The 22945-nt window shown below is 43.2% G+C and overlaps 1 protein-coding gene across 2 annotated transcripts in view; it reads right to left on the bottom strand.

The window, feature by feature from the left end:
* chchd6b (coiled-coil-helix-coiled-coil-helix domain containing 6b) overlaps window positions 1-22945 on the bottom strand; it is a 61277-nt gene that overhangs the window by 2769 nt on the left and 35563 nt on the right. For both annotated transcript variants that reach the window (XM_064965613.1, XM_064965614.1), the window contains one exon: window positions 21131-21266. In XM_064965613.1, the coding sequence (XP_064821685.1) occupies window positions 21131-21266 (136 nt within the window). The remainder of the gene's footprint in view (window positions 1-21130; window positions 21267-22945) is intronic.

Below are 22945 nucleotides of genomic sequence, written 5' to 3'. Positions count from 1 at the left end.
CCTACTGTATTAATTCAGTCAGTCAATTAGCCAATCTGCCAGATAGTCAAGTCAGTCAGTCACATACTCATTCAGGAAATAGCCAGTAATTTAGTGAATCAGATAGTAAGTCCATTATACACTTGTAATCAGTTAGTGAATCAGATACTACGCAAGTTACATATTCAGTCAGTTACCATTAGTAAGTCATCAATTAAATCCAAATGGTAGAAGTTACCCGTCCTGAATAACATGTTAAGATAAACACATTCACAGTGCTTTGAACCAAAACAGTTGGTTACAGTACTGTGGGAAGAGAGAGAGAGAGACCATCAGGCCATTCACACAAGTAGAGGTGACCTTGGCTGCAGTCAAAATGACTGGAGACAGTGATGATGACAGATGAAAATGAGACACCCCATATGCCATTGGCTGAAGCATGTGTGTAAAAGCCAATTTACTCTATATCTGAAAATGTGGTCACGGGCACCGTATGGAGGGTGTGACTCAATTGCGGAGCCTCTAGAGGTATGAGGAGCTCCTTACCGCATTGCCGTGCGCCTCCCACATTTTGGAACAATGCGGAGGGCTCTGCATAGACATGATTGGTTGACGGTAGATGTGGGTGCGAGGTCCAGTAAAAATACAGATTCACTTCCTTGACAACAGCTCTGCTCAGTGAAGTGCAAGAAGTATAAATGCCCTGACTTCTGCAGTGGCCGTATCGCAGTAAATGCTCCACAGCCACTGCGGACGTCGGATTAACCATGCATAGGGCTGTTGTGGTGACCGCATTACCGCCACACCGGTGGTCACGATTCAAGAAGGCAGGCAAATTCCACGTTACCGTTTAGTCACGGTAATTAGACTTCTCCAAGCTCTGATGCTGCTGGTGGTCATTAGTAGCCTACCAAACTTGCTAACTGCATGGTTCTCTGCACTCTATTGTCTCTCTAGTCACTCTGACATCAACGCAAATGTAATCGAAAATCTAATCAAACACTTCATGAGAGCCCATGAGCTCAAGGTGCACAACATTTCTATAGGCTATGTAATTGCGCGAGAAAACAGAGTGATGGCCTCTATTAAAAAAAGGAGGATCCCATCACTTTCTATACGCTAGGCCTACTATATTTATTGTCAACTTTCATAATATTTTTTTTATTTAACCAGGTAGGCCATTGAGAACAAGTTCTCATTTACAATTGCGATCTGGCCAAGTTAAAGCACAGCAGTAGAACAAATAATAATAATAATAATAATATATCCCATTTAGCAGACGCTTTTTGTCCAAAGCGACTTACAAGTCGGCTGGGGCCACTACTTTTACATATGGGTGGCCCCAGCGGGAATCGAACCCACGACGCTTGGCGTTGCAAGCGCCATGCTCTACCGACTGAGCCACACAGGACAAAAACAGAGTTACACATGGGAATAAACAAATGTACAGTCAATAACACTAGAGAACATTTGTATACAGTGTGTGCAAATGAAGTAAGGAGGTAAGGCAATTAATAGGCCATAGCGGCAAAATAATTACAATTTAGCAATTAACACCGGAGTGATAGATGTGCAGATGTGGATGTGCAAGTAGAAATACTGGTGTGCAAAAGAGTAGAAAAAATAAATAAATGTATACACAGGGATGAGGTAGGTAGTTGGTTGGATGGGCTGTGTACAGCTGCAGTGATTGGTAAACTGCTCTGACAGCCGATGCTTGAGGTTAGTGAGGGAGGTATAAGTCTCCAACTTCTGTGATTTTTGCAATTCGTTCCAGTCATTGGCAACAGAGAACTGGAAGGAAAGGCGGAACGATGCGGAGGTGTTGGCTTTGGGGATGACCAGTGAAATATACCTACTGGAGTGCATGGGTGTTCCTTTGGTGACCAGTGAGCTGAGATAAGGCGGAGCTTTACCTAGCAAAGACTTTTAGATGACCTGGAGCCAGTGGGTTTCCCGGCGAATATGCAGCGAGGACCAGCCAACGAGAGCATACAGGTCGCAATGGCGGGTAGAATATGGGGCTTTGGTGACAAAACAGATGTCACTGTGATAGACTACATCCAGTTTGCTGAGTAGAGTGTTGGAGGTTATTTTGTAAATGACATCGCCGAAGTCAAGGATCGGCAGGATAGTCAGTTTTACGAGGGTATGTTTGGCAGCATGAGTGAAGGAGGCTTTGTTGCGAAATAGGAAGCCAATTCTAGATATCATTTTGGATTGGAGATGCTTAATGTGAGTCGAAGGAGTTTACAGTCTAGCCAGACATCTTGGTATTTGTAGTTGTCCACATATTCTAAGTCAGAACCGTCCAGAGTAGTGATGCTAGGTGGGCGGGCAGCGATCGGTTGAAGAGCATGCATTTAGTTTTACTAGCGTTTAAGAGCAGTTGGAGGCCACAGAAGGAGTGGTGTATGGCATTGAAGCTCGTTTGGAGGTTAGTTAACACAGATGTATACAGCATGGTGTCGTCTGCGTAGAGGTGGATCAAAAAATCACCCGCAGCAAGAGCGACATAATTGATATATACAGAGAAAAGAGTCGGCCCGAGAATTTAACCTTGTGGCACCTCCATAGAGGCTGCCAGAGGTACGGACAACAGGCCCTCCGATTTGACACACTGAACTCTATCTGAGAAGTAGTTAGTGAACCAGGTGAGGCAGTCATTAGAGAAACCAAGGCTGTTGAGTTTGCCGATAAGAATACGGTGATTAACAGAGTCGAAAGCCTTGGCCAGGTCAATGGAGATGGCTGCACAGTACTGTTATTTATCGATGATGGTTATGATATCGTTTAGGACCTTGAGCATGGCTGAGGTGCACCTGTGACCAGCTCGGAAACCGGATTGCATAGCGGAGAAGGTACGGTGGGATTCGAGATGGTCTGTGATCTGTTTGATCACTCGGCTTTCGAAGACTTTAGAAAGGCAGGGCAGGGTGGATATTGGTCTGTAACAGTTTGGGTCTAGAGTGTCTCCCCCTTTGAAGAGGGGGATGACCGCGGCCACTTTCCAATCTTTAGGAATCTCAGACGACACAAAGATGTTGAACACACTAGTAATAGGGTTTGCGACATGGTAGCGGATAATTTTAGGAAATTAGCCGCCAAATATTTCAAGCAAATATTCAAATAAAATCCAACTTTATTTGTCACTTGCGCCGAACACAACATGTAGACCTTACCGTGAAATGCTTAATTACAAGCCCTTAACCAACAGTGCAGCTCAAGAAAGAGTTACCAATATTTACCAAATAAAGTAAAAAATATATAAAAAGTAACACATTACAATAACAAGGCTATATACAGGGGGTACTGGGTCAATGTGCGGGTGTACAGGTTAGTCGAGGTAATTTGTACATGTAAGTAGGTGTGAAGTGACTATGCATAGATAATAAACAGCGAGTAGCTGGGGTCAATGTAATAGTCCGGTGGCCATTTTATTAATTGTTCAGCGGTCTTATGCCTTGGGGGTAGAAGCTGTTAAGGAGCCAATTGGACTTAGACTTGGCGCTCCGGTACCGCTTGCCGTGAGGTAGCAGAGAAAAAAAGTCTATGACTTCGGTGATTGGAGTCTCTGATAATTTTAGGCCTTTCCTCTGACACCCTCTAGTATTTTGGTCCTGGATGGCAGGAAGCTTGGCCCCAGTGAAGTGATGTTGCTTATCTTTACAACAGGAGTACTACCTGGTTGGCATGAAAATGAACCACAGGAAAAGAGTCCTCCATTTGAAATGCATGACAATGGTCCATTCGAAATCAGAACCAATTTCACACATATACTAAATAATATATGTGAAGACAAGAATAGTCTGATGGGTGACAATATTAGTTGATCACTTGTGAATTATATATTATCACAAGTATTATATTACTACTTGTGAATGATGCCCAGCTTAGGGCAAGAAACATTTCCTTTTTTTTTTTTACTTTTTCAAATCATAGTCACACACCTCATGAAGCCTAGCCCATAGGCCTATACGTTTTGATAAGGTTTGTATCACAACTAAAGTGACCAACTAACTTCTTAACATTAAGCACTTTAAATCAGCTTTACAAGGAATGTAGAGACGAACTGGCATATATACGCAGCACGTGAGTTTCAAGTTTGGGAAAGATCATTTTCACCATAAAAATACACCTTCACATGCATAATCGCATTTTTGGTCACTTTTGATAATGGTGTTTTCTCCAAATGGAACATTTGTGCTCATTGCTGCGCTTATAATGTTAATAAATAGCCTAATAGTTTTAAAAACATTTTAAGCTAAACGGTCTGTTGCATCAGCCTCTGTGTAAAAATGTTTTTTTTTGTTGTTGTATTAATTTGTGATCTATCGCATCCCACAACTATCCCAGACTATGTTTGGAATATTTATTTCTCGCACAGAATAGGTCAACTTTTGTAAATGGGGATAGTAGATTGACATAGGCTAGTGCTTTTGCTGTTCGTAAAGCCTACTCATCTTATTGGCTGACAAAAAGTACAGTGGACAGTTTTTCCAATATCTTCAATATGCACGTCAGAATTGAATAAGGACGCACGCAGTTGCGTCCCCGATGTGTCTGTCTTCACTTGTGGCCTGCGAGTGCTGCCTGCTCCAAAGCACTTCATCTCACTCACACAGCTCTCCATCACGATCACGTGATGAGTGAGATGAGATGCTTCGGAGCAGGTAGCACTCAGTGAGAAGGGCTGCAAAACGCATGGGTATTTTTTAGGGGGCATTACGGCCACACAAAGGGTATGCTGCTAGAAAACTCGAGGCATTATCAAGTGCTTCTCAAATTGTGAATGAGAGACTGATGAAGTGTGTACAGCCTGCGCCAAAAAAACTAAGCAGAGCTCATGCCTTTCAAGCTACTTTTTTCGAATCATAATTAGTCGCATCATGCAGCCTGACAATGTATTGAAAATCAAAACATACAGCCCAACGTTTGTAGAACAACTAAAGTTATATTAGTAACTCTAAATCAAGCATATAGGAGTACCTATTTCTTTGTTAAACACTCAACACAGAATAGACCCATGTGGGCACTCTCAAATCGTTTGAAGCAAATATCCTTTCTATTTCATTCAGCTTTGTTCAATTGTATTCTTAATATAAAATTATACCACGGAATTCTAAGCAAATCTTTTCTGCTAAATGAGCTAGTGTAGAACACATCCATATGGTATAGCCAGATCAGGACTTCACATAAGTACAACTCAGAGTATGCTATTCTGTTCTTCTGAAATAGACTACTTTTTCTTTAGACTCGTCTCAAATAAATAATGACTTTATTGTGAAGGTTTAGGCTATATTACATGGATTTATTAGACTTTCTAAAATGTAGATGTTCTGAAGATTTGCATCAGTGGTTTGTTGGCTGTGTGTAGAATCCTGAAGATGCTAAATGTGTTTATGTTCATTTACGGTCAATTACCGTGAGACCGACAGTTAATTTGCTTGACAATCACCAGCTGACGAAATTGTGACCACCACAGTCCTAACCGTGTAGAACCTTTTAGCGTTTGTGTGTGTGAGTCTGTGTCTGTGTCTGCGTGCATGCGTGTGCGTGCGCTTGCATCATCACCATCCTACAGTCACACAGATCACCACCACCCATCTAAATGAATGGCCTGATCACATGACATGCAATTACCCAACTGAGAATCGTACATTAAGGAGATGGCTGTTCATAGGTCTCAGTATGGATTGCATACTGTCGTGGTGTGACTGATAGAGTGCGTGTGTGTATTGGCTTGAGTGTTCTACTGTGCTCCTTGTCCTGAACGGGGATGAATTTATCATATGAGTGGCGGCAGACAAACACAGGCAGACAGGCTCGCTCTTTTCCTCCTCTCTTTTTCCTCCTCTCTGTCATTGTGCTGTATAAATACCATCTGAAACCCATGAGAGACAAACAGTAACACAAAACCGAGTCCACTTATTGCACTTACATATAAAGGGGAATTGATAAAAGGGGGCACTGTCTGCAATCTGTTGGCCATTTGTATCCTGTAGTGTTCATACACACATGCACATGCATGGATGCACTCATGCCACGCAAGAACACACACACACACATTTGAGGCCTTGTGTTAGCACTAGCCACTAGGCCACAGATGAGCCGTACTGCAGTCTTTCATGGAATGGTGATCCTTGGTTTAATACCACTGGTAAAGTTACTGCTCCACCCACTGTGAATGAGATGGAGAAACAATGGAGTTAAGGCTGAATACATGGGAGGGGAATAGAGAAAGGGGAGAGAATGAACAAATGACTGAATGAATGAACAAACACAGAAACAAACGAACAAACAAACAAAACCAACAACGAACAAAAGACCAAATGGTATAGAGGGCTGGAGAAGAAAATCAAGCTCTGCTGTGGCCTTGAAGAAAACTAGTTGTATACATACCCATTCAAGTACATGTAATGATAGTAAACAAGAGTATACAGTAATGAGTATAATATGTAGTTTCAGAATATTTTTTATCAAAAAAGAACAACAAAATCTATACCTGCAGTACAAGTTATTATACATTGTAGAAAATAGTGAAGACATAAAAACTATGAAATAACAGATATGGAATCATGTAGAAACCCCCAAAAATATGTTAATCAAAATATATTATATTTGAGATTCTTCAAAGTAGCCACCCTTTGCCTTGATGGTAGCTTTGCACACTCTTGGCATTCTCTCAACCAGCTTCATGAGGTAGTCACCTGCAACACTTTTCAATTAACAGGTGTGCCTTGTTAAAAGTTAATTTGTGTAATTTCTTTATTGCTTTTGAGCCGATCAGTTGCGTTGTGAAACCCTTTTGGTAAAAGACCAAGTCCATAATATGGCAAGAACAACTCAAATAAGAAAAGAGGAATTTACAGTCCATCATTACTTTCAGACATGAAGGTCAGTCAATCCGGAAAATGTCAAGAACTTTGAACGTTTCCTCAAGTGCAGTCGCAAAAAACATCAAGAGCTTTGATGAAATTGAACCTCATGAGGACAGCCACAGGAAGACCCAGAGTTACCTCTGCTGCAGAGGATAAGTTCATTGGAGTTACTAGCCTCTGGAGCATTTATTTGGACTGCAATTTCTGAGTTCAAGTAAGAGACACATCTCAACATCAACTGCTCAAAGGAAACTGCGTGTATCAGGCCTTCATGGTCGAATTGCTGCAAAGAAACCACTACTAAAGAATAACAATAAGAAGAAGAGACTTGCTTGAGCCAAGCAACACGAGCAATGGACATTAGACCAGTGAAAATCTGTCCTTTGGTCTGATGAGCCCAAATTTGAGATTTTTGGTTCCAACAGCCATGTCTTTGTGAAACGCAGAGTAGGTGAATGGAGTATCTCCGACATGTCTGGTTCCCAAAGTGAAGCATGGAGGACGAGGTGTGATAGTGCTTTGCTGGTGACACGGTCGGTGATGGGAGTGTTGCATCAGATGACCTGACCTCAACCCAATTGAGATGGTTTGGGATGAGTTGGACCGCAGTGATAGAAAAGCAGCCAAAAAGTTCTCATAATATGTGGGAACTCCTTCAAGACTGTTGGAAAAGCATATCAGTTGAAGCTGGTTGAGAGAATGCCAAGAATGTGCAAAGCTGTCATTAAGGAAAAGGGTGGCTACTTTGAAGAATTGATTACTACACGATATTTCATAGTTTTGATGCCTTCACAGTTATTCTACAATGTAGAAAATAGTAAAAAATACATAAAAAACATTGAATGAGTAGGTGTGTCCAAACCTTTGACTGGTACTGTACACTCGCCCATGAATAACCTCATTAGGGAACACCTACATGAAGCTATCCCGGAAATCCACATAATCCTAAAGTCAACTCGCCACTCTTTTTATTCAACATCTACTAAGAAATCCAGCTCTCGCTCCTCCCCCTGTCACTTACTTTAATCATTCTATTTATTTTATCAGTGGTGTCTTAATGGGTGAGTTGGAAGCCACTGGTGAGGTGTGTACAAATATTATTGGGTCACGGCTAAAGTCTGGCCTTATTCAATCATACCAGCTATTCAGGTTACCTGGATGAGGCAAAAATGGTGGGTCTCAACACAAACACACAGAGATGCGTGTGCGAGCACACACCTGCACGAGTGTTCATATCCCCATAACTGTGACGTCTACACCATCCCCACCCCTGAAAAATGCCAATTATTCTACATGCTAGTTCCAACATCCCACTTGCCCACCTAATGACAGTAGATACTGAGTGGCACTGGGAAACCCACTTACCCACCTAATGACAATAGATACTGAGTGGCACTGGGAAATCCACTTACCCACCTAATGACAGTAGATACTGAGTGGCACTGGGAAACCCACTTACCCACCTAATGACAATAGATACTGAGTGGCACTGGGAAATCCACTTACCCACCTAATGACAATAGATACTGAGTGGCACTGTAAAACCCACTTACCCACCTAATGACAGTCGATACTGAGTGGCACTGGGAAACCCACTCACCCACCTAATGACAGTAGATACTGAGTGGCACTGGGAAACCCACTTACCCACCTAATGACAGTAGATACTGAGTGGCACTGGGAAACCCACTGACCCACCTAATGACAGTAGATACTGAGTGGCACTGGGAAACCCACTGACCCACCTAATGAAAGTAGATACTGAGTGGCACTGTGAAACCCACCTAATGACAGTAGACACTGAGTGCCACTGTAAAACCCACTTACCCACCTAATGACAGTAGATACTGAGTGGCAAGGGAAATCCACTTACCCACCTAATGACAGAAGATAATGAGTGCACTGGGAAACCCACGTACCCACCTAATGACAGTAGATACTGAGTGGCACTGGGAAACTCACCCACCTAATGACAGTAGATACTGAGTGGCACTGGGAAACCCACTCACCCACCTAATGACAATAGATACTGAGTGGCACTGGGAAACCCACTCACCCACCTAATGACAGTAGATACTGAGTGGCACTGGGAAACCCACTTACCCACCTAATGACAGTAGATACTGAGTGGCACTGGGAAACCCACTTACCCACCTAATGACAGTAGATACTGAGTGGCACTGTGAAACCCACGAACCCACCTAATGACAATAGATACTGAGTGGCACTGGGAAACCCACTGACCCACGTAATGACAGTAGATACTGAGTTGCACTGTGAAATCCACTTACCCACCTAATGACAGTAGATACTGAGTGGCACTGGGAAACCCAAGTACCCACCTAATGACAGTAGATACTGAGTGGCACTGTGAAACCCACGAACCCACCTAATGACAATAGATACTGAGTGGCACTGGGAAACCCACTGACCCACCTAATGACAGTAGATACTGAGTGGCACTGTGAAATCCATTCAACATCTACTAAGAAACAGCTCTCGCTCCTCCCCCTGTCACTTACTTTAATCAGTCTATTTATTTTATCAGCCGAGGGCAGTGGTGTCTTAATGGGTGAGTTGGAAGCCACTGGTGAGGTGTGTACAAATATTATTGGGTCACGGCTAAAGTCTGGCTTTATTCAATCAGACCAGCTATTCACCTGGATAGATACTGATGCGTGTGGCACTGGTGTTCATATCCCCATAAACGTCCCACTTACCCACCTAGACAATAGATACCACTTACCCACCTAATGACAGTAGATACTGAGTGGCACTGCTAGTTCCAACATCCCACTTGCCCACCTAATGACAGTAGATACTGGTGGCACTGGGAAACCCAAGTACCCACCTAATGACAGTAGATACTGAGTGGCACTGTGAAACCCACGAACCCACCTAATGACAATAGATACTGAGTGGCACTGGGTAACCCACGTACCCACTAATGACAGTAGATACTGAGTGGCCCACTTACCCACCTAATGACAGTAGATACTGAGTGGCACTGGGAAACCCAAGTACCCACCTAATGACAGTAGATACTGAGTGGCACTGGGAAACCCACAAACCCACCTAATGACAATAGATACTGAGTGGCACTGGGAAACCCACTTACCCACCTAATGACAATAGATACTGAGTGGCACTGGGAAACCCACTTACCCACCTAATGACAATAGATACTGAGTGGCACTGGGAAACCCACTTACCCACCTAATGACAATAGATACTGAGTGGCACTGGGAAACCCACTTACCCACCTAATGACAATAGATACTGAGTGGCACTGGGAAACCCACTTACCCACCTAATGACAGTAGATACTGAGTGGCAAGGGAAATCCACTTACCCACCTAATGACAGAAGATACTGAGTGGCACTGGGAAACCCACTTACCCACCTAATGACAATAGATACTGAGTGGAAACCCACCTAATGACAGAAGATACTGAGTGGCACTGGGAAACCCACTTACCCACCTAATGAAAGTAGATACTGAGTGGCACTGTGAAACCCACCTAATGACAGTAGATACTGAGTGGCACTGGGAAACCCAAGTACCCACCTAATGACAGTAGATACTGAGTGGCACTGGGAAACCCACCTAATGACAGTAGATACTGAGTGGCACTGTAAAACCCACTTAACCACCTAATGACAGTAGATACTGAGTGGCACTGTGAAACCCACGTACCCACCTAATGACAGTAGATACTGAGTGGCACTGGGAAAACCTATTGACAGTAGATACTGAGTGGCAATGTGAAACCCACCTAATGACAGTAGATACTGAGTGGCACTGTGAAACCCACCTAATGACAGTAGATACTGAGTGGCACTGTGAAACCCACCTAATGACAGTAGATACTGAGTGGCACTGTGAAACCCACCTTATGACAGTAGATACTGAGTGGCACTGGGAAACCCACTTACCCACCTTATGACAGTAGATACTGAGTGGCAGAAACCCACTTACCCACCTAATGACAATAGATACTGAGTGGCACTGTGAAACCCACTGACCCACCTAATGACAGTAGATACTGAGTGGCACTGGGAAACCCACTTACCCACCTAATGACAATAGATACTGAGTGGCACTGGGAAACCCACTTACCCACCTTATGACAGTAGATACTGAGTGGAATGAAACCCACTTACCCACTAATGACATAGATACTGAGTGGCACTGTGAAACCCACTTACCCACCTAATGACAGTAGATACTGAGTGGCACTTGAAACCCACTTCACCTAATGACAGTAGATACTGAGTGGCACTGTGAAACCCACTTACCCACCTAATGACAGTAGATACTGAGTGGCACTGGGAAACCCACTTACCCACCTAATGACAGTAGATACTGAGTGGCACTGGGAAACCCACTTACCCACCTAATGACAGTAGATACTGAGTGGCAAGGGAAATCCACTTACCCACCTAATGACAAGATACTGAGTGGCACTGGGAAACCCACTTACCCACCTAATGACAGAAGATACTGAGTGGCACTGAAACCCACTTACCCACCTAATGACAGAAGATACTGCACTGTGAAACCCACCTAATGACAATAGATACTGAGTGGCACTGGAAACCCACCTAATGACAGTAGATACTGAGTGGCACTGTGAAACCCACCTTATGACAGTAGATACTGAGTGGCACTGGGAAACCCACTTACCCACCTAATGACAGTAGATACTGAGTGGCATGAAACCCACTAATGACAGTAGATACTGAGTGGCACTGTAAAACCCACTTACCCACCTAATGACAGTAGATACTGAGTGGCACTGTGAAATCCACTTACCCACCTAATGACAGTAGATACTGAGTGGCACTGGGAAACCCACGTACCCACCTAATGACAGTAGATACTGAGTGGCACTGTGAAACCCACCTAATGACAGTAGATACTGAGTGGCACTGTGAAACCCACCTAATGACAGTAGATACTGAGTGGCACTGTGAAACCCACCTAATGACAGTAGATACTGAGTGGCACTGTGAAACCCACAGTAGATACTTGAAACCCACGTTATGACAGTAGATACTGAGTGGCACTGGGAAACCCACGTACCCACCTAATGACAGTAGATACTGAGTGGCACTGAAACCCACCTATTGACAGTAGATTCAGTAGAAACCCACCTAATGACAGTAGATAGTGGCACTGTGAAACCCACCTAATGACAGTAGATACTGAGTGGCACTGTGAAACCCACCTAATGACAGTAGATACTGAGTGGCACTGTGAAACCCACCTAATGACAGTAGATACTGAGTGGCACTGTGAAACCCACCTTATGACAGTAGATACTGAGTGGCACTGGGAAACCCACTTACCCACCTAATGACAATAGATACTGAGTGGCACTGTGAAACCCACTGACCCACCTAATGACAGTAGATACTGAGTGGCACTGGGAAACCCACTTACCCACCTAATGACAATAGATACTGAGTGGCACTGTGAAACCCACTGACCCACCTAATGACAGTAGATACTGAGTGGCACTGGGAAACCCACTTACCCACCTAATGACAATAGATACTGAGTGGCACTGGGAAACCCACTTACCCACCTTATGACAGTAGATACTGAGTGGAACTGTGAAACCCACTTACCCACCTAATGACAGTAGATACTGAGTGGCACTGTGAAACCCACTTACTCACCTAATGACAGTAGATACTGAGTGGCACTGTGAAACCCACGTACCCACCTAATGACAGTAGATACTGAGTGGCACTGGGAAACCCACTTACCCACCTAATGACAGAAGATACTGAGTGGCACTGTGAAACCCACCTAATGACAGTAGATACTGAGTGGCACTGTGAAACCCACCTTATGACAGTAGATACTGAGTGGCACTGTGAAACCCACCTAATGACAGTAGATACTGAGTGGCACTGTGAAACCCACCTAATGACAGTAGATACTGAGTGGCACTGTGAAACCCACCTAATGACAGTAGATACTGAGTGGCACTGTGAAACCCACCTTATGACAGTAGATACTGAGTGGCACTGGGAAACCCACTTACCCACCTAATGACAATAGATACTGAGTGGCACTGTGAAACCCACTGACCCACCTAATGACAGTCGATACTGAGTGGGAAACCCACTTACCCACCTAATGACAATAGATACTGAGTGGCACTGTGAAACCCACTTACTCACCTAATGACAGTAGATACTGAGTGGCACTGTGAAACCCACGTACCCACCTAATGACAGTAGATACTGAGTGGCACTGGGAAACCCACTTATCCAGCTCCATACTACAGATACACTCACATTCGGTAAACGGTGTTTAAACGCTGTATTCAGGAGAGAGATGAAGGGTTAAGTGTGTGAAATAGACAGACGTTGCCACCTGCAGCTGATGGGGTTTCAAAGGCCTCGCCGTTAGCATTAGCATGCTTCATAAGTGCCGTTTATGCTAGCCGTTGACTATGGAGGAGTTCTACATGCCTCTTGATAAAGTGATGATTTTAAAAAGGACGTTCTTGAATAGGAGTTTTACTTTGCCGAGGTTGAGGCAAGCGCACAAGTATACACAAACGCACGCACATGCACACACACCTGCCACACCCATCCTTGGGGAAGGTAAAAACCAATACAGAGAAGACTGCACCTCTCCCACTGACACATGAAATAAGAACAACATAGAAAAGACGCCGTCTCCCCAGCTTTCAGAAAAGCAACGAGCAAAAAAAAAAAAAAATGGCCGCTCTAGGGTTGATGTGAGGAAGAAACGATAAGCCACCGCCTTGGTCCACTGACATTTCCCTATGACCCACACCATGAGAAGGTCTCATATGCATGACAATAACCGACCGACGGGAAGGTGACAGGAGGTAAGACGGGAAACACTTGAAATGCTGGGCACATGAAGGGTCGTCACGGGATTGGCCTCTCTGTCTTTTGTGGATGGAACAGAGAGGGGAGGGGACGGAGGAGGAAAAGGGGGACAAGGCCCTCATCATCACAGGTCTGTCAATGACATAAAAGAGCACAGTGACAGGAAATGGGATGAACAGAGAGATGGAGATAATGACAAGCAAAGAGAAAGGCATAAATACACAATTTGAGATAGTTACAGACATCGGACAGGCAAGCAGAAGCAGACAGACACACAGTCCAAACCTTCAGAACGAACTCAAAGACATCCACAGAATGGAGGAAACATCAATCGGACAAAGAGATGAAAAAGAGGCATTTATTTTGTAGTAAGCCTCCTTTTCAACATGCCTGAGTAGTGAAGAAAGAGGCCACTTTAAAATATCTTCAACACTCCAAAGAATAATTATCAAAAGAGCTCCAAAGTTATCTGGCAAAGTTTTCAATGCTGAGAGAGCTTGAGTGTTGAGCGACACATTGTTGCCCACCACAAAAGCAGACGATTGTGTCCAACGTTGCCGTTTCTCTTCAGTTGGATGCATTTAGCTGAAAAGAGTGCAATGTTTTTACTTTTTCTAGCACTTCAGCCAAAAATATATATATACAAAATTATACGCCTACTGTTTTGTCTGCAACTAATGTTATATTATGAAATTGCACCGAAGGCAATGGTTTTTGTAACTCACGATCTGTATCACTCCGTGGGGATGAGTCACCTCCAAAATGGCTGCCCAGCTTTGTAGACACCAACTGGGTGACGCAGCTTGGCAGCCATTTTGTGAGAGAATGCTCACCACATATTGAGTTGGACAGGTGAGACGTTTTTGGAACCCATTTCCAGTTATGGGATGATTCGATGGCATGGTTTAAATGAGAGGGCTCAGATTAAGTATTTGGCTGGGACAATACATTTAACATCCCAAGTCTTTCCAACCTAATAATTGCTGCAGGTACGTTAAGTGGCTGAAGAGAGTTAGGACATCAATACAAGTTCTGTTCGGTAACAGAGCACCATTTGCACCACAGTGTCCCCAACACAAAAACTGATGAATGGAAAATGTAATTGAAGAGAACATTGACCTGTACCCACCTACACCAGCAAACTATTAAGCATCCGTGTTTATAGGGATAGCCTTCTAGGAGGGGTTTGTATGCTTAAACTATCAACAGACCTGTGGCTTTACTGAGTATTTAGCTTTTGTCACCATCCACCCGGAGGTGGAATACCGTTGACAAAAAATACGAACGCCATTGCAAATAATGCCAGCGGACTGAACCCCGAGAAACACATTACCTCAAACAAGTTGGACAATTGTGCACTTGTTGGCCTGGTAACTGCCGAAGAAAGGTGGAATGGAAGATTTTCACTATCTTAGCTGACAACTTTGTTGTATGTGCTGTCATCATTTGATTGACAGTCTGTGCATAGTCAGTTCAGTATATATATATATATATATATATTCTGTAGAGGACTACAAATACATGACAATTAAACTGGGCAAGTCAGTTAAGAACAAATTCTTATTTACAATGACGGCCTACTCTGGCCAAACCCTGACGACACTGGGACAATTGTGTGCCGCCATATGGGACTCCCAATCACGGCCTGATGTGATACAGCCTGGATATGAACCAGGTACTATAGTGACACCTCTTGCACTGAGATGCAGTGCCTTAGACGCTGTAACCATAAATACAGCAGTTCTCCACTTGATCCCCCATCCAAACACTAACCATGTCAGGCAGCCCGGAATGTGCCAGCAGTGTTAATTTCGTCAAAAAAATTAGTTACTAAAATATAAACATTATAAATATGACCTATTTTTCAGTGGAAATTGACAAGACTAACTGACTTAATAGACCCAGAAAAAAACTACAACTAAACAAAAAATTTTTTTAATTTCATTTGGACTGAAACGAAATGAGACAAAATGATCTCTGTGCAATATATCTATGTTGGATGAATTAGGAATTTACGTGGACAGATAATTGTTATAGATTAATATATTATTATTACATATGTTTGTCATATTTATGATATTATGCAGAAAAATGTATGTCTGTGGACACAGAAGTCAATGATTGTGTCTGCTATAGGTTAATTAAGTGATAATGCCCGAGAAGCCAGTGTTTGGAGGATATATTGGCACGGGTGTTGTTCGGCCCGAGACAAAGTCCAATATATCATCCAAACACCGGCTTTGAGGGCATTACCAACACATTAAATACAAATTATTTTTAATTAAAAATGTTATTTGGATTAATTTATTCATACTATTACATCCTTCCACAAGATATAGTCGCGACAAATCTAGGGTTGCTACCCAAGCCGGCAGGTCGTTCGTTCGGTTCGGTTGCTAGAGACGCGACCCAGTCATTCAGTCTTTTTGTTCTGTATCTATGGACATGACCTTGTCGTTCGTTCTAAATGTTCCATTGCTATACTGGCTGGCAACGTTCTTATCCCTTGCTTACTAGCTAGCCAACAACAACGAACAGTCACGTCAGACAGAATAACAGCAAAGTAGCAGCATTTGGGCCTCCCGGGTGGCGCAGTGGTCTAAGGCACTGCATCGCAGTGCTCGCTGTGCCACCAGATACGCTGGGTTTGACCCCAGGCTCTGTCGCAGCCAGCCACGACCGGGAGGTCCATGGGGCGACGCACCATTAGCCTAGCGTCGTCCGGGTTAGGGAGGGCTTGGCCGGTAGGGATATCCTTGTCTCATCGCGCACTAGTGACGCCTGTGAGGGGCCGGGCGCAGTGCACGCTAACCAGGTCTCCAGGTGCACCGTGTTTCCTCCGACACATTGGTGCGGCTGGCTTCCGGGTTGGATGCGCGCTGTGTTAAGCAGTGCGGCTTGGTTGGGTTGTGTTTCGGAGGTCGCATGGCTTTCGACCTTCGTCTCTCCCGAGCCCGTACAAGAGTTGTCGCGATGAGACAAGATAGTAACTACTAATAATTGGATCCCACGAAATTGGGGAGAAAAAGGGGGTAAAATAAAAAATAAATTTAAAAAAGTTGCAGCATTTGCTTAAGCTGTTTTGTAGAGACATTTATTTGGGTAACAATGAGCTAATGAGGCGCGATTCCGCCTGGAATAGAAAATGTGCTCAGTCGTCAGGACACTGTTGTTCAGAGGAGCTAGCCAACAACACAGTAACACAATGCACTTTGTTTCGTTTTACATTTTTACAATTTACATTTTTGTATATATCCATAAAATGATGCCAGCTGATTCATGATTTAGACTGGCTGAGAAATGCTGCCTGCCTGTTTGTCTCGTCACGTGCATTACCATGGGACAGCTGGAGATCGAAATTGAATATTGAAACAATGCTGCAAATGCAGAGAGACCGACTGCAAGGTTTATACATATCTCCACTGTTGAAAACTAAATGTTAGTCTATAATAAAATGTGAGATCATGTCGAGATGCTTTTTATAGTGGAGATCAAGTTTATAAATTGCTTGGCTGGGCTGACGAGACATTGGATTGTGCAGTTGGATGAAAACTAGCATTTTAACGTCAGATTTAGCCGGTGGTAACTTGTGGCTGGAATGTGGTTTTAACCAATCAGTATTCAAGATTAGACCAACCTGTTGTATAATGAGGCGATACAAATGTGATTTGACTAAAATGCTGACTGTTTTTGACAATAACTTGACTAAATCATAATTAAAATGACAAAAAATGACATTTAAGTCCAAATGACTAAGACTAGACAAAAAACAAAGTTTCAAAATTAATAGTGTGTGTCAGGGGGGCCTTCGACTGCCCGCAATAATCATGCTTTCCTCCACTCAATCACTTACTATCCTCTCCCAAAAATGGATGAGAACGAGCTACTGTACCACCGGCAATGAAAATGGCCCAACTCAAGCATGACACCATGTTGAAAATGGGGACAACTGGGTCAAAAGCTGAATGGCAGCTTGGTTACCCCCAGCGGCCTGAGAGCCAGCACCTTAGCTCAGCTAACACGTTAGCTTTAGCTAACATACGCTGCTGAACCATTCAAATGACTGAGAACAGGAGACAGACTTGTGAACCTAGCCTAGCCAAGGCCTAATGGGAATGTCTTGGTGGGTGGTGCAGCGAATCGAAGCTAATGTACTCACTAATGTGACAAAGTGTGGTGGGATGGACAGCGGAAAAGGTTTTTCTTTATCAAGAGGGAGGGATAGAGGGAGGGAAGTGGAGGAGAAGAGATTGATGAAAAGTGACAGAGGCAAGGAGGTCCAAAAATTGGTGGATCAGAGCTGGAGGACAAATTGGGAAGGTGAGAAAGAGAGGAAATGGAGAAAGAGGAGGGAGAGCGAGAGAGAGATGATATGCAATGCTACAGTACATTGCTCTGAACTATTCAAACTTTGTATAAAAGCCACACACTTTGATAACACGTAATTTGGCTTCCAACTTGCCATGTCCTTCAACACGTCACTACAGTAACAGTATTCTGCTGTGCAGTTCAGTTTAGAATATATCAACATAGAAATCACTATTATCTTCTCCCTAACCAAGTCATACATCCCCATAACATAACATCTGGGCTTACTCCACTGTCCATGGTGAAAACCTCATCCGTCTCCCATTACGATATGGTGAGTCAGTGAGTGAGTGGTCGGGGATGAGAATCGCTACTTTTTCAACCCGCAAGGGTCGTGTGGGCACCAAGCCAATTCCTATTGGCTAACAGCCAGATAGGACTGCAGCAGCCAAGCTTTCAGTGCCAATACTCCTCCCGCTCCCTCATTCCCTCATTCCATGAGGTGAGACAGAGTCAGAGACAGAGATTTCATCTTTGATTAGGGTTGAGGCCTCACTCCTGGTCTTAATTTCCCTCACTCTTTCACTTTTTCTCTCTGGTTCAATGTTATGCCATACTGAAATCGGGAATTAAACTAGCAGCTTGTATTAAACATGCTTCTACTCCTTCAAAAACACTCAATAACACAAAAACACACACAGCCTTTTCAAAAATACAACTACTCTCATCTCAATATCCAGAATGGGTCTTTTGATACAAGCTAAAAATGACTGATTGCCTTTTTTTTGTGTGCTTTCCTTTGCTTTATTGTCAGTTTAAACCGTCAAATGCAGCCATTGTTGTTTGGTTTCTTTTATCTTTTCCTGGAAGTAAATCAGTGCTTTTCAGTCCCAATAACAATGTGCAAATTGGTTGATTCATTATTTGGTTTGATGGAAAGAAGTGGAGATATGAGCACTTTGAGGAGGAACGCGATGTTGTTGAAATGCTTTCTGAATAGAATTGGCTGAGAAAAGAATGCATTTCAAAAGCACAGAGTGCCAAAATGGATTTTACCATGCTAATAAGTGTCATTTCACGATCAAATTGTTCCAAAACACAGCGCACAGTTGGAGATTTCGAACCAGCACATAAAAAAAATTGCTCAAATGATGCAAATGCATTTACAGTCAACGATAAAGTGGCTTATTCGTCTGTGAAGTTAATCGATTTGGTAAAATGTAGTTTTGATAATGTCTGTACCACATAGTTCATTATACTGACATGCTCTGTATTGACGATGCATCTCCTAAGCCTTCACAACACTCCAGTATTCAATAGTAAAACTCAACATTGGAAAATGCAAGTAAAGAAACACTTCTTGGATTTTTAGGGAAAGGCACACACTATGAAAACATGATTCTAGAATGGTTTGAGGGAAACATGGATAGAAACTAGTTAATACACACACACACACACACACACCTCCAGTGCATGCATACGCACAGCTGAAGAGCACACCCCGCCACACACACGCTAGAGGTCGACCGATTATGATTTTTCAACTCCGATACCAATACCGATTATTGGAGGATAATAATGACAATTACAACAATACTGAATTAACACTTATTTTAACTTAACATAAAACATCAATCAAATCAATTTAGCCTCAAATAAAAAATGAAACATGTTCAATTTGGTTTAAATAATGCAAAAACAAAGTGTTGGAGAAGAAAGTAATATGTGCCATGTAAAAAAGCTAACGTTTAAGTTCCTTGCTCAGAACATGAGAACATATGAAAGTTGGTGGTTCCTTTTAACATGAGACTTCAATATTCCAAGGTAAGAGGTTTTAGGTTGAAGTTAAATATAGTATTTATAGGACTATTTCTCTCTATAACATTTGTATTTCATATACCTTTGACTATTGGATGTTCTTATAGGCACTTTAGTATTGCCAGCGTAACAGTATAGCTTCTGTCCCCCTCCTCGCCCCTACCTGGGCTCGAACCAGGAACACATTGACAACAGCCACACTCAAAGCATCGTTACCCATCGCTCCACAAAAGCCACGGCCCTTGCAGCGCAAGTAGAATAACTACTCCAAATCTAAAAGCGAGTGACGTTTAAAACAGTATTAGCGCACACACAGCTAACTAGCTAGCCATTTCACATTGGTTACACCAGCCATTAGGCTGATAGGCTTGAAGTCATAAACAGCGCTGTGCTTGCGATGAGCTGCTGGCAAAACGCACAAAAGTGCTGTTTGAATGAATGATTACGGGCCTGCTGCTGCTCAGTCAGACAGCTCTATCAAATCAGACTTAATTATATCATAATAACACACAGAAATATAAGCCTTTGATCATTAATATGATAGAATCCCGAAACTATAATTTCGAAAACCAAACATTTATTATTTCAATGAAATACGGAACCGTTCGGTATTTTATCTAACGGGTGGCATCCCTAAGTCTAAATATTCTTGTTACATTGCACAACCTTCAATGTCATAATTACGTAAATTTCTGGCAAATTAGTTCGCAATGAGCCAGGCAGCCCAAACGGTTGCATATACCCTGACTGTGTGCAATGAACACAAGACAAATGACACAAGTTCACCTGGCTAACATTGCCTGCTAAACTGCATCAGTAGTTATAACTAGTGATTATGATTTGTTTTTTATAAGTGTAATGCTAGCTAGCAAATTTACCTTGGCTTCTACTGCATTTGCGTAACAGGCAGGCTACTCGTGGAGTGCAATGGTTAGAGCGTTGGACTAGTTAACTGTACGGTTGCAAGATTGGAACCCCTGAGCTGACAAGGTGAAAATCTGTCGTTCTGCCCCTGAACAAGGCAGTTAACCCACAGTTCCTAGGCAGTCATTGAAAATAAGAATGTGTTCTTAACTGACTTGCCTAGTTAATTAAAAGGTATAAAAAAAACATTTTTAAATAAAATCGGAAATCGTCGCCCAGAAATACCGATTTCCGATTGTTATGAACACGGCCCTAATTAAAATCGGCCATTCCGATTAAATCGGTCGACCTCTCTCTCTCACACACACACACACATCCCCGACCCACACACTGTTGCGTACCTTCTTGGCAGCTTGGATGCAATCCATGTACTCCTTGGCCACGGTGGAGCAGTGGAGAGTCTGCTGCTGGTTCTCTTTGTAGCAGTGTAACACCTGGGCCTGCAGCTCAGGACAGATAGACACCGTAGGTCTGGGCCTGCATGGGAAGACACAGGGACAGGGAGTGGAAGTGCCGTGTGGCTCAGTTGGTAAGCATGTGGCGCTAGCAATGGCAGGGTTTTGGGTTCGATTCCTGCTCAGGCCACATACACCCGAGTTTACAAACCATTAGGAACACCTTCCTAACATTGAGTTGCACCCCCCTGCGGCCCTCAGAAAACAGTCTCAATTCGTCGGGGCATGGACTCTACAAGTTGACGCCAATGCTTCTCACAGTTGTGTCAAGTTGGCTGGATGTCCTTTGGGTGGTGGACCATTCTTGATACACACGGGAAACTGTTGCGTGTGGAAAAACCCAGCAGCGCTGCAGTTGTTGACACATTCAAACTGGTGCACCTGGCACCTACTACCATACCCCGTTCAAAGGCACTTGAATCTTTTGTCTTGCCCATTCACCCACTGAATGGCAAACATACACAATCCAATTGTCTTAAGACTTAAAAATCCTTCTTTAACCCGTCTCCTCCCTTTCATCTACATTGATTGAAGTGGATTTAACAAGTGACATCAATAAGGGATCATAGTTTACACCTGGATTCACCTGGTCGGTCGATGTCATGAAAAGAGCAGGTGTTCCTAATGTTTTGTACACTCAGTGTATACTAAAATGGAAGTTATTTTGGATAAAAGCGTCCGAGTGGTATTATCATCATGATTACACACACACACACACACACACACAGGGAAAAGGCATACTGTCGCTACCTCGTTTTCCAACCAAGATGCACGAATAAAGCAAACTGGACATGTGACAGACACTGTCCTTCGCAACTCTTGGGAGGACAATGGAAGATGAGAAGGAGGAGGAAAGTTCTCGCGACATGATTCACTCCAATGCGTTGCAGTGTGTACCGTAGCCTTTATCAAATGACATTGACAACCCAACTTCCTGCGTTGTCCTGACACACAGAATACGGCGGTGCCAAAAGGCAAAGCAGCACAACTATGGTGGAGATGTGTTTTAGAGGGCAGTTGGAACTCTATATGACATTTTGAAAGGCTTTTCGAAGCACAATGCATACAAAACGGAAGAAAACGCTAAAATGGGGGAAAGCAGCTTATAGCTGTACGTCAGCCTCACTCTCTCTCTACACACACGCACACATTTACCCACGCTTAAACACACAATTACACACACAAAAGGTGTGGTAATCCTACATGAGGGTAATCCTTGAGTGCTCTGTTGCTCATGGTAATTCACCTGCTGTTGTGAGAGCCCGCACTAGTAGTACGCCAAGGTGAGGATAGATACACGTGGTCTCACTCACTCACGTGGAATATATAAAATCAACAATAAATGTACAGTAAACATTACACTTACAAAAGAATAAAAGACATGTCAAATGTCATATTACGTTTTATATACAGTGTTGTAATGATGTGCAAATAGTTCAAAGTACAAAAGGGAAAAAATAAATAAACAAATATAGGTTTCATTTACAATGGTGTTTGTTCTTCACTGGCTGCTGTGATGGCACACTGTGGTATTTCACCCATTATGAGAGTTTCTTTGTGGGTGTGTGTAATCTAAGGGAAATATGGGTCTCTAATATGGTCATACATTTGACAGGAGGTTAGGAAGTGCAGCTCAGTTTCCACCTCATTTTGTGGGCAGTGTGCACATAGCCTGTCTTCTCTTGAGAGCCAGGTCTGCCT

Source organism: Oncorhynchus masou, chromosome 5 (assembly GCF_036934945.1).
Source record: "Oncorhynchus masou masou isolate Uvic2021 chromosome 5, UVic_Omas_1.1, whole genome shotgun sequence".
NCBI lineage: Eukaryota > Metazoa > Chordata > Actinopteri > Salmoniformes > Salmonidae > Oncorhynchus > Oncorhynchus masou.
This window is presented reverse-complemented; position numbering and strand designations above follow the sequence as displayed.